Genomic DNA, 13,137 nt, shown 5'->3' with positions numbered 1-13,137 from the left:
CCGCGCCGCGCCGCGCCCCGCCCCGCCCTCCCCGCGCCCGCCGCCGGCACCCGGCACCGAGCTACTGCGCCTGCGCGCGGGGAAGCGGACCAAGGCGCGTGCGCGCAGCGCCCCGCGGGAAGGGGCCCGCGTTTCGACGGCCGGCGGGAGGTGGGCGGGGCGGAGGCGGAGGGGCAGGACGGGGCCCGCCCCCTGGGGCCGCGGGGCGGGGCGCCGCAGTGTGTCTGTGGCGGAGGGCGGGGCGGGGCCGCAGCCGGGCAGGGGCAGGGGCAGGGGCAGGAGCCGGAGCCGGGGCGGCGGTGGTGCTGCTGCCGCTGCCGGGGCCGGGGCGGTAGGATGGTGTTCGAGTCGCTGGTCGTGGACGTCCTGAACCGTTTCCTCGGCGACTACGTGGTGAACCTGGACAGCTCCCAGCTGAAGCTGGGCATCTGGGGAGGTACGGGGCTGCCGCCGCGCCGCGGGGGGACGCGCCGCCCGGCCCGGCCGCGCTGGTGAGCCACCCGCCGCCGCCCTCAGCACCCGCGCGGCGCTTCTCGCCTGGCCGGGTGCGGGGCCGCCCTGCCGCCCGCGCAAGGGAGGAGGCCGGGGCGGTGTCCCCCGGGCGTCCGGCCGAGCCGGGCCGGGCGGTGCCGCGCCCGCCGCCGCGCTGGGCTGCCTGCCCGGCTGCTCTGCCGGCGCTCCACCTGCCCGGCAGCCCGACAGCTTAAAAATAGTCGTGGGGGCGGGCGGGCTGGGGAGGAGGTGTCCGCGGGGGGCGTGGAGCAGCCGGTTGCGGCAGCGGGGGGCGGCCGCGGGGCCAGGAGGAGCTGCAAGACCAGGGAAAGAAAAACCCGGGCAAAGCGCTCGAGGTGCGTGACTGTCCGGTGGGTTGCAGTTTTCCGTATGGAGCTGCCCTTGCTGTCTTCTCCTGGCCGGCGCCGTGCCTTGGCTTGCGGGCGGCGGGGTCCGCGCGGCGCGTACGGCATTCGCGGGAAGTTTGGGGAGGGCTGGGTGGGCAGCAGGAGCCGCCGGCGGCTCGGAGCCGGGAGCCCGGCCCGGCTTTGAGTGAAGGCGAAACGGAGGTGGCGTGCTGAGTGCTGCCCTGCCCGGAAGTAAGACACTGAAAATGAATGCCTGGGGTTTGGTAGCGTCTCGGTGTCGGTGCTGTGGTGGTGGAAGTGAGCAGCCTCTCTGCAAACAGCAGTGACGTGCCATTTCTTTTTGGTGCTGTCATCTGTAGGTCTAGGATATTCGTCATTTTTAGCGTTAAAGAATCAGGAATAGAGACTGTCTTAGGTGTTTGTAGGGGCTGTGACCGGCTGTGCTAGGCGAGCAATAGTCTGTAGAAATAAATTAGCACGCCAGTTCTGAAGGGAGGAAAGTGTTCTCTTTGAATGTGCTCTGTTGAGGTCCCTTTAGTAACGTATGTACAAGAAAACAGCAGCAAAGGTCTCTCTTTCCGGTATGTCTGGGCAAAGTGAGGTGGCATGAGAAGAGTAAGACACATACAATTAACAGATGCGTGCTCAGTGACCGCGCCTGGCTCGGTTTCGAATGTGCATTCCAGGTGTCTGCAGCCTCAGCAAAAGCAAACACGGAGGTGCTGGTTTTTTTTTTTTTTTACATGTGCGTTCATACGACTGCAGGTGTGAAGCATCCTCGAGGTATCCCCTACCTACAGTTCCATTCTTAGGTACTCATATATATGAATCAGATTTTGGAAGCTTCTCCTGGAGTTTTCTGCATCTTGGATGTTTTTGTTTCATGGTTCTGTTTTCCGAAATGGCGTCCTTATTTGGTTTCATCTCTGCAGTAATTTTCCTTCAGTTAGTCAAGGCATTTGTAGGATCTTTGCAAAGTTCAGTCTCTATGTGGAGTCTTAACACTGCAACAGCACATGTAGCTGCTGGAGAGAAAGTGGTAGTCCTTGATCTGTAGCAGAAGGCCCAGTATAGCATATTTATTACAGATTATGTGTGTCTTATTTGAAAGGTTGAGTTATTGCATCTTTCAGCAAAAGTGTGTCAAACTAATTGTTTGATTTGTGTACTTAACAGGTTCTTCAGTTGTCATAGTTTCTTCTTTCTGCTCAGAGAAGGCAAGCAAAATATTTAATATAAAATATGGAACATTCTGTAAATGTTTTGGGCAATATTTACACATTACAAAAAGGTAAAAGCTTATTTTTCCAGCTCTGTAGATTGTTGGTGGTTACTCTTGGCAGCTTATGCTTCTATGAGGCAACTCTTACCGGATTAGATGCACATCAGCTCTCACTTTTTTTAAAAAACTAAGTAGATCTCTCTAATTTTTACTTTGGAGTTTTGATATTCAGCTGTTATTTTTTTATGTATATGGAACTTGACTTCGGGATTTTTCTGTTATTTCCTCTTCAAGTAGTTTTAATATTTTAGAGGCTTTAGTGTATTTTTTCTTTAAATTAAATTCCTTTTTCCTCAGTACAGTGGCTTTGTACTAGAATACAATTAATTTTTCTCTACATAGTCTGTTTACTTGCTTAGCGTGAAAACTGATATATGAAGCTACGTCTTGCTTTGAGATGCCCAGAAACTACTGTGTGGCATTGTTGAAGCATCACCTCTAGAGGTTTATTTTTTCCTGGTCTCCCGCATGATGCTTTCACTTGTATTTACAACTTAAACTATGTTTAATGGCATGTGCATCTGCAATATTTCTTTCATTCCAAAGATCTTGGAGGACTTAGAAATTGCATTCCTCTATCTAAAAGGCAGTACCTATTAGTAGTAATAGCAGTAGATTAATATCTATATAGAGGCCATCATTGATTAGTAGGTCCCTACACTCACAGTATATCTAAAGTCTACTGATAATGTTACTGGCTTCCTAATTACAGAAATTGTGGAACTAAATTCTTTTTTAAGAAGAATATTCCTATTTTTTTGTCTTCATATTTTGTGTAAACTTGATAGTTTTTCATGCTTGTCTGCATGTTCTGAAAGCGTTTCCATTACAGCTATGTGTTTTCATACAGTGTTTGTCTTTATGTGTCGTGATAAACTTGCTAAATTTTACATAAATCATATAGTCTTGAAATTAAATTGTCCTAAATCCATTCAATATTTTAGTAGTGATTAAGTAACAAATGGCCAGTGCTTTTTAGATGCTATAGCACTGCACAGGTGCTATATATTTGTATCTTAAACTTTAAAAGGCATATATTTTTTCGCCTCTGAATGATTGAATACCCAAAGGAATTTTTTTAGATGCTGTAGGGAACAAGTTATGTCTTTGTGATATTTTATAGCTAGCCTGTTTAGATTAAGACTGATAACCTTGGTAGACTCTGGATATATGTATAAAAACTAACTTTATATAGTTTCAGCTTCTGTAAATTTGGGAGCTTTATTAATGAGTTCTTAATGAACATGCTTACCATTCATTTCAGTTTGGCATAACGTGAGGTAGGAAAGGCCAAGGCTCAGAAAAGTATGTAACAGGGAAGGAAGTCATATTCCTTAAGAACTCCATTAGTATGAAGCAGAATAAAAAGCTACTATGTTAGGCAGCCATCAAGGAAAGCTGTTGGATGGCTGATGCTGGGAAGGACAGTGTTTTAAACTGATTAGATAGGTATTTAGATAAGTTAGATATTTCTGAATGCTCTAGACCTAATAAAGTTATACTTCAATACCTGAAGAAACGATTGAAGCAATGTGAGATGTTGACAGTTATCTTTGGGAAGTGAAGTGTGTCTTTTACGTTTCCAAACACTGTGAGAGACCAGTCGTTTCACCAAAGTCCATGTTGCCACTATTTTCTTTTGACTGGGTCTAAGTAACTTTTCATTCAGTGTCTTGGTCAGACCCTCTATACTGCCCTTTAAAATACTTAATTCTCTGTTGACTTGGCACACCTACTTATTAGGTAATGTCTCAAGCATATCTTACTTAACACAACTTGTTATTTGAATAGTTGGTGTCTCTTACTGGAGCAGCTACGTTAGTCGGATGATATAGGCAGCTAATTGACACAAATTTGTGAGCGCACAAGCACTTTTTACTTTTTTTCTAGCTACACCTATTATTATAATAAAAGACGACTACTTTTGCATACTTGCCTTTTCTAGGTATAGCAGGTGCAAGGGTATAGCAGGTGCAGTCCCCCCCTTACATACTAGTAATTTGAATTGACTGGGGGATGAAGAATATGTAGTAGTCTCTGCTGCCTTTGATGACCTATTTTACAATAGATGTCAATAGAGGAGGTATTTGGCAGACTGATCCTCAAAGACTTACAGCTTGTCTCCAGAAGGTACGCTTAAACAGGAATAATTAACAGCACAAACACAAGTGGGAAATGACTGGCAAAGACAGCAGTTTGTATAAAGTGATCAAAGGGATTCACAAGTTAACAATGCTATTGCTAAAAAGCAGAAATTCTGTTAAAATACGTGAGCAGAAATGTTGGGTACTGGTCAGATACCAGCTGAGGGATTTTCAGTTTCTGATGCCTAACATCTTTCATCTGCCTTTCGTTGGCCTTCCCTGCCCCCCCCGCTACTTATTTACAAGACAGCAGAGATGTGATTAATACATAGGTTAAATCTGCAGGATTTTTATGTGGATTAATTTTCTTCCCTCTCTTTAACTTCTACTGACAAAATTTCAGTTAGGCCTCTTTGGTGAAATGGTTTATGGGTGTTACTTATTTTCTAGATCTCTTTTTGTGAGTTAAGTCCTTGGTAGTAGATGTTGGTTCATGCACTCAAATTTATGAAGTTATTTTGGGTATCTAATATTAAAACTATAAACTTATTTATTCCAGAATTTTGGCAAATGTTTGGTTTTGTTGAATTATTTACAATGTCCAGAGATCAGTAAAGCCAAGAATTTGCTTTATAATATAGCCTAAATAAATCCCAGACTCTGCTATAGGTATTTATAAACATTCTGGCTTTTATTATTGTTTTGGCTGTTAGCCTGCATGTTTAACCCTAGATATTTATACAACTCCAACTACTCGAATATACAGGTTGCTTAGTTGGGCAATTTTTAGCCCATCAAATGGGGTTTTATCTGGATGTATTTCTGTCGTCAAAACAAAAAAATATCCTATTGCCCCCAACAGGGGACCCCCCACAAACCCCAACAAAACCAAACAACCAAATCTTGATGTATTTTGAAATTCTTGCAATTAAAATCCATGGACAGGGCTCCAAGACAGTAAAATTCAGTAGCTGTGTTATGTCCTGTAACAGGCCTTTGTTCCCTGATTTTCCTGCTTCTGTTTGTGAGGGGTTGTTTTTTTTTTTTCCTCCCCCCGCCCCCGGCCCCTGTAGCAGAACAGTCAGGATTCAGTCCAATTGCACTTGGAGCTATGTTTCATTGCAAGTGAAACAGCCGAGTGTGATAGAGACTAAATTTTGGCAATGAAAGAGAATACTGTCATGGTCAGTTATTGCATTTGGAATCGTGAGTGTTAGAATTGGTTGCCAGCTGAGGTGTGGGAAACTTTGGAAGTAGTTCATGTTTACTTGCAGGAATGTTTAGTCAATCTCTTTCTTGCACTCTGTCTCAACTGTAGGAAAAAGAAAGGTTGCATAAATATACAAAACGTAGTGCTTTAGTAGTAACTTTTTGTGTGCTTTGGTAGTCCATTCACTGTGGGCAGACCTCAGTCAAGGTTTTTGTAAGTAAACTGTGATATTTTAGTCAACGTGTTTCAGTAATTTTATACTGAAACTGGGATGATTGAAGTTTTACTAATTTCTATTTCTTCTAATGATTTTAACTAAAACTTTTAAACTTATCATTTGTAAAATCATAGGTATAGGGAAAATGTTGAAGAATTATTTACCCCACTTCCCAATCCCAACATTTCATGTAGAATTGTCAAAGCCTTCTTGTTTGAAACAGTATCGATACCATGTCTATTCTCTGCCATTATGATGTGCTCAGGTAACATGAGCTATAGTTCTCCATCACAAAATATTGTTTGTAAGTGCTTGAGATAATAATCCTTGCTCACTTTGCAGTACCTTGTTTTTAGAAGCATTAGGGCTGCCAAATTATTGCATCTTAGGTTACTGTGCCTCAGCTGAAACGTGGCATGTGCCAAACCCTTGATAAATGAGAGGTAATGTTTACTGAGCCGACAGTGAAAGTGAAGAAACTGAACCCAGTTAAACTGCTTCATGTGTCACATAGTCTCAGAGTTTGCCTGTGAACATTTTTACCATGGCTCAACTGACATGCAAAAATTGCATGTCGTGCATGGTAGCTTGGTTACAAACCTGAACCTTTGCTCTGGGTACCATTAGAATTACTTGCCACGAATAGCATTACAATTAGTGATGTCTTCTTGGAAAAGCAAATGTTTTTTTTTTTTAGTGTGTGTGTGTCTCTCATATAATGAAACTTTTCCTAATGAGTGTTAAAATGGTCTGTGCAGGATCAGCTTTATCAGGGAATAAATTTAGAGTGGAACTGAACCCAATGGTATATAAAAACTGTCATCTTGTTATTGCCTACAAAGACTAGGTAGACTAGTTATAGTTACTACAGTAGTCACAGACTACTGCTGGGAATGCTTTCTTTGATTCCCCCCCCTCCCCGCCCCGGCTTTTCTAATGTTCCTGTCAATATTTGTGTATTGTAAGGCTTAAAAGCAGACCCACCAGCTCTCAAAAAACATCCTTCTGCACGCAGTATTTCTCTGGAGAGGCTGATGGTGGCACATGTCAGATGTATAGAATTCTACTGGAAAGTGATAACAGATGGTTGCAATGAATAAATTGAATCATTAAAAACTCTATCGTATTTTGCGAGTACTACAAGATGGATGGATTAGTCTACCTGGTCAGCTCTTCCACAGGAGTTCAACAACTTAAGCCAACTGTTCTAATGAATGCATTTTTGAGATTAGGGTCCAGTTTCCCAAAATTGGGGGTACTTTGAACAGTAGTCTAATGCCATCAGCACTATATGGAGCTCCTGTCTTCCCGTATGTTTGGCCATTTCTAATTTGCATTCCCAAAAGGAAAGCATTATTGGGTCAGTCAAATCTTCATTTGCAATCTCAAGTTGTAGTCCTTTCCAGGCCTATAATCTGCTTCTGGTTTCCTGAATCTCATTTATGCTCCTGCCCAGCTGTATCAGGTGTCTGTTCCATGTGTGTGTGTTAACACTATACAACTAATTCAGAGGTAACCATTGCAGGTGTTCCATCCTTCTTGTAGAACTTGCAGAAGACGTTGCTTCGGACTACGTGCCTGTTTTTAAGTTATGAGTTTCCTGGTCCCTTCCAATGTTCCTTTGTTATGGCAAGTGTCTGATGTCAAGTATGTTGTAAAAACAGATCTTGCAATTCAAATTGTCTGTGTTTACAGGGTACTGAATTTATTGCTGTCTTAAGGCATTTAAAAATTAGATTTACTGAAATGCTTCCTGTGAACTTTTATAAGCCTATAAATATAACTTGCAAATGGAAGATCTTTTGAGGGCTAAAAATTCACTCTAAATTTAATGTTGCTAGATTTCCACAAGCATAGGAAGCAGATGGTCGAGGAAAAAGAAGCAAACTTTTAATTTCAAAATGGGTCCATACAAAATGTGACAGTAATTTCCAACATTTTTGCTTTGAGAAATCTTAGTTTTTTTTCCATGGACATGCAAGCTCCATGCGAAAATCTCAGGTATTATTTTGTAGCATGAATGAACAGTGTGTTCTTAATCAACTTTCATGGATATTTGAGGTGTAGGTTGTGGATATTGCCCACAGCAAAGAGTTGAAGAACCACAGGTCAGGGACCACTGACTCAGACTTTGAGATGTTTAGTGTGCATCACTACTACTTTGCTTATTGTAGTTTTATTTATTGGCTTCTTTGCTTTTAGGAGCCGTAGCACTGAAGAATCTTGAAATAAAAGAAAATGCACTGGTAAGTTAGTGAAAATAAAAATAAAACTTGGAAAAAAGATTCTTGAACAATGTTTTGGGTTGTACATGCTTTTTTAGGTTCTTATTTTAGGATACACTATCTTTTAAGTGAAAACTTACTGGTTTGTTTTCTCTGCACTTGTGTGGATTGTCTGATTAATTCGAGATTAAATTTAAAGGTTAAGGTGTATGCTGGCTTCATTTAACTTCCCTCCCCCCTTCCCCCGCCTTCCTCCCCCCCAAAAAAACCCCACCAAACCCAAAAATCTCAGTAATTGCTGAAAGAATGTGTTTAGGTCAAAAACAATACTGAAAGACCTTTGTTTTTCTATAGCTAATGAAGCTAGAAACTTGCTCTTGGGAATGTATTTAGCCTAGCATGGCTTAACAATCTAAATCAGTAACCAAACGCTTGCTTGTACCGTTATACCGAATGGGTATTTTTCAGTGGTTGGAAGGTAAATTTGTTGGTAAGGTTATCATCATCTCTTTTTCCTATGCAGGAACATTTTACAAGTTGTTAAAATGAGCTTAAGTGTTCTAAAACATTGTCTTTCAGAGCCAGCTGGATGTGCCATTTAAAGTTAAAGCAGGACATATTGGTAAGTTACATTTTGTCATACACCCATGCAGGAGTTACTAAACATGCTACTTTTCCTTGCAAGTGGCTCTAGGCATCCTAAGCAAGTAATTTTCCTAGTTTCCTTGATTTGCATGCTTTGTACACTCTGAAGTTTGTCTCTTCTGAAAATAAATGTTTGAAGAAGCTCCTTTTCTTGAGCTGAGGTGGTACAGTTAAAATATACTGGAGTCTTGTCTAATCACTTCAATATTAATGAGAAAAGAGCCCAGCAGAGCAGGACTGGATCTCATCCCTTGTTTTAGCAAGACTCCACAACTGAATTTGCCTTCCACTTCCCTTTCTATCCTTGTTCCCTGTTTTTGCTAATATGAAAAGTTTTTTCATTGCAAGTTGACTGTCTTGTAAAAGTTAGTGGTTTCTTAAAGCAAACTAAGTCTAAAGGCATTATGTTTCCATTAAATCTGCCCTGGAAGTATATAGTTTGTTAAAATTGGCACTTGTGTGAAGAATGAGAGACGCTGTAACCTCAGGGTCCCCGTGTTCATAAAACATACATACTACCTTAAGATTCTCATCCACGGAAAAAGAAAGAACAATCTGTATTTTAAAAAATTCTGGTTTTGGGAGTATTTAGTTGACTGATCACCTATGAGCTGCCCATGCTTTTCTTGTGTATGAGGGTGCTGCAGTGGGCTTGCGAGGAAGGAGAGGTTGCTGTTAAGAAGGAATACAATTCAAGGGAGTATGGAGAGGACCTGTAGATTTAATAGTTCTGCTTATGTTAAAACTTGCCTCATGTTCATTTCTGTGCTGTGTAAAACAAACAACCCAAAGGACAAGTGCCTTAGATGCACTGTTTTTTCTGTCCAATATAATAATTGTTAAGAGAATTTGTGGTTAATGTCGATTATCTTTCTCATCTTTTTTTTCCCGGTCAACTATTTAACTGTATACCTCAACCTTTTTCTTTTGTGTTTGTAGGTCAACTTAACCTACAGATTCCATGGCAAAACCTTTATACTCAACCAGTTGAGGCAGTTCTTGATGGAGTTTATTTGCTTATTGTCCCCACAGCCAGTAAGTTAATGTAGAGGAAAAAGTGAACATAGGTTGGTGGGGTTTCAGAAGTATCTGGAATGGGTTGATATTGTTTTCATGAGCTTTATTCCTAGTAGATATTCTTAGCAAATACAAGAGATAATGGGAATAGGGTGACTTTCAGTAGTTTACATATGAAAATTATTTCTTTTGAAACAGCATCTTCCAAAAACATGTAAGATTTTTTGTATCATACCTTTTTACATTGTGTATTTAGGCATAAAATATGACGCTGAAAAAGAAGCCAGGCAGCTCTTGGAAGCACGACAAAGGGAATTGCAAAGGATAGAGGAAGCAAAGCAGAAAATAGCTGACCAAGGTAAGAGTGGAAAAAGCTAATGAAAGTGATGCGATTTCTTTCTTTCTTTTCAGAAAGATGCTGGATTTGTCACTTAAAGTGTTCTAGGTTCCTATTTTCCTCCTGATACTTAAAAACTTATTAGTTACAGATTTTTAGGTGTAGCTGCCATCAATATTGCAGAACAGGCATCCTGAAAATAAAAAGGATCAAGCATAATCTCATATAAATAAGGCTTTTGAAATATTGCTTACTTGTGTCATATGTTGCCTGGCATTTCCTTTTCTCTTCTTTCATAAGAAACAGTTTAAATGTGTTCCCAGTAGCAAAGAATTTTTATGGTTACACCTTTTTAAAAATTATGTTTAATTTGTTCTTTGATACATGTTAAGTCTTACCATCTTAAATTCAACTTTTGGTACTTTAAAGAAATATGTATTGGCCACCTTGAGTATCAGTGGATACAAGTCGTACTTTTGAACAACCTGATTCTTCATGCAGCAGGTAATAAAGCTGAAACCATTTAGTCTGAGGATAAAAATGTTATAGATTATACTGAAAGGACATGTTTTTGTACCACTAGAGTACAATGTAATAGCAAATTTGAATATGTCATACAAACTTTATTATGTTATTGTTTTCGCTAGTGTAGTTTTAAAAATACTTCAATGAAAACAAAATAATGAATTCTTTTCCTTTAACTTAGATAAAGTAAAAGAAGAGAAACAAGACACTTTTGTAGAAAAACTAGTCACTCAGGTCATCAAAAATCTTCAGGTGAAAATTTCCAACATCCATATTCGCTATGAAGATGATGTAAGTACTTTTGTATATCTCAGCATAAAGGGTTGTGCACTGTAACATGAAATTAGGAACCTGTCTGATTTCTTTTCTCCTAGTTGCTTTCCACATTGAGAGAATCCTGGTAAAGTTCTGGAAATTTCATAGGCTTAAAAAAAAAAAAAAAAAAAAAAAACCCCAAAAAAAAAAACACTGATAAAAAGCTTGTACCAAAGGATAAAGATATTTATAAGCATATGGTTGGGTACAAAGAAGATAGAATTGTCAGATCTTTGCTATACATATATTATTTTATTGTTGGCTATTTATTTCCAAATCTAAATTTAGAGCATAAGATAATTCTTTGTTGGTATTTTCCCCCTGCTCTATTAGATCACAAATCGGAATAACCCCTTGTCATTTGGGATTTCACTTCAGAATCTAAGTTTGCAGGTAATTTTATTTTTTATCTAAAAAGCGTGTTGGTGTATACTGATAGGTTAAGTTACGTTTTTGTGTGTTATTGTGCTGTCTGGTAACATACTGTCTAATGAAAGTACACCTATAATCATGAGCGATGTACAATGGTAACTACTTGGTTTATCAAATCCAGCATAAATACTGTGGCGGGGTTGCCGTTAAAGGTAAAGTGCTAGCATTAGAACAGACCTTTGGGACGAAATTCTTATTCTTCTGCCTGTTGCACTTTGTGGTTGCTGAGTACCAGACTTTGCTGGATTTGGGCTATTCAGAATCTACAAATATTTCACTGAAACTGCCTCGAGCCCCAAGAAAGGAAGTTACTACTTGATATTGGGGAGAGAAAAAAAAGGAAAAAAAAAAGAGGATGGCATCTTGTTTCAAACTGGACCTCATTTCTTTGATCTGCAAGCTCCACTTTAAAGTGCTAATAGTAGTCATCGTAGACCGTATACATTTTTTTTCTGGAAGACTACCTAGTGGCAGCAATATGCTGATTCTGCAGACTTGCTCTGATTCAGTAACTTTTGCTGTGTTAACTGATAAAGAAAATATGTCTAAGTAAATGTTACTTTCTTGAATGAAATAGTTGTCTTACGAACACTTGTTCCTAGCATATTGAAAGGTTTTTGCCAGCGCCTTCCCCTAAACAGTTTTGCATACTGAACAAAAGCTTTAGTATTCTTACTACTTCACTCTTGAAATGCATATTAGCTTTGAAAAACTATAATAGCATATAGTGTTTCTGTTGGGCTTAAACTAAAATGCTACTTCCAGAATTATGGAAGAAGTCTAGTCCCTTGTTTACCTCTTTCCAAAGAACCTGCCTAAAAATAATATTGGTGTAAAGGAAAACAGTTTGCAATACTGAAAACAGAATTTTGAAGAATCTTTTGGTTCTTGTGTGCGACCTGCCAGTCACTGCATGTACACGGGTGTATTTTTGGGGAGGAAGTAGCCTTATCAAGTTTCCATTTAAAATAATGGCTTAATCATCTTAAATCAGAAGGTGGCGTCCCATTATTTTCAGTGGGGTTTAATTATGATGATGTTCCTCTCTTTTTTCTGGTTTGTTTCAGTGATGATAAAATGTTGGTGTATTATAGATATTGGAATAACTTTCTTTAATTCTCATTTCAGACCTCAGATAAGAATTGGAATCCATGTTTACATGATGAAACTGCCAAGCTGTTCTACAAGGTACAGTATAAATTGTATGCTAAAGAAAGAATTGTTAATAAAACAAGCTGAGTTAGAGTTCCTTTCGCAGAAAGTGAGATCAAGAAAACATGTAACTGTATAGGCTCTAAAATAAAAGGACACTTAGTCTACAAGGAACATTCTGAATATTTTTATTCATCAAGACTTTGTGAAATCCAAATTATTAATCTAAAATTTGTAGGTATTAATACATATGTTCTGTTGTACTTTCAGCTTGTACGACTGGATAACCTTTTTGCTTACTGGAATGTGAAATCGGAGATGTTCTACCATGGTGGTTGTGATGAATCGTTGGTAAGTAAAGCATGAGATAATGTGTCTAATATTCTAGTTCATACTGTGAAGCATAGAGCATGCTTCACATTCTGTTCTGCTTCCATTTATGTCAATGTTCTGGAGAATTGTCTTGTTACTAATACTTTTTTAGGAAAAATAGTGAATGTTAAGGTTTTTATGTGATGGAAGAACTACACCCATCTGAGGAAGGAAAAAAAAAGTAGTCCTTTGCCAGTTACAAAGTTATACGCAATACATGGTCATCTTGCTGTTCAGTGATTTTATTAGGTAAAAATAGAAGTCTTATTCTGTTTAAAACATAGATGAGTGTTTTCACATCCAGAGGGTAGTGGTCAACGACTCAGTGTCCAGATGGAGATCGGTGACAAGTGGTGTCCCTCAGGGGTCCGTATCAGTGACATAGACAGTGGGATCAAGTGCACCCTCGGCAAGTTTGCAGATGACACCAAGCTGAGTGGTGCGGCTGACATGCCTGAGGGATG

The 13,137-nt window shown here is 40.0% G+C and overlaps 1 protein-coding gene across 9 annotated transcripts in view; it reads left to right on the top strand.

Annotated features, from left to right (window-relative positions):
• Positions 1-262: 262 nt before the first annotated feature.
• The window catches only part of VPS13A (vacuolar protein sorting 13 homolog A), a 110,389-nt gene continuing 97,514 nt past the window's right edge, over positions 263-13,137 (top strand). For 7 of the 9 annotated variants that reach the window (XR_012670847.1, XM_075136504.1, XM_075136501.1 and 4 more), the window contains exons 1-9: positions 263-436; positions 7,856-7,899; positions 8,458-8,500; positions 9,463-9,558; positions 9,797-9,898; positions 10,584-10,693; positions 11,051-11,110; positions 12,278-12,337; positions 12,572-12,652. Coding sequence is in view for 8 of the 9 variants with exons in the window: in XM_075136504.1 (XP_074992605.1) it covers positions 337-436; positions 7,856-7,899; positions 8,458-8,500; positions 9,463-9,558; positions 9,797-9,898; positions 10,584-10,693; positions 11,051-11,110; positions 12,278-12,337; positions 12,572-12,652 (696 nt within the window). In the remaining variant the exon portion in view is untranslated. Of the gene's footprint in view, positions 437-7,198; positions 7,283-7,855; positions 7,900-8,457; positions 8,501-9,462; positions 9,559-9,796; positions 9,899-10,583; positions 10,694-11,050; positions 11,111-12,277; positions 12,338-12,571; positions 12,653-13,137 lie in introns of all 9 variants that reach the window. The other 2 variants (XM_075136502.1, XM_075136503.1) reach the window with 2 other exon arrangements.

The sequence above is a fragment of the Calonectris borealis genome, chromosome Z (assembly GCF_964195595.1).
Source record: "Calonectris borealis chromosome Z, bCalBor7.hap1.2, whole genome shotgun sequence".
Classification (NCBI taxonomy): domain Eukaryota; kingdom Metazoa; phylum Chordata; class Aves; order Procellariiformes; family Procellariidae; genus Calonectris; species Calonectris borealis.
This window is presented reverse-complemented; position numbering and strand designations above follow the sequence as displayed.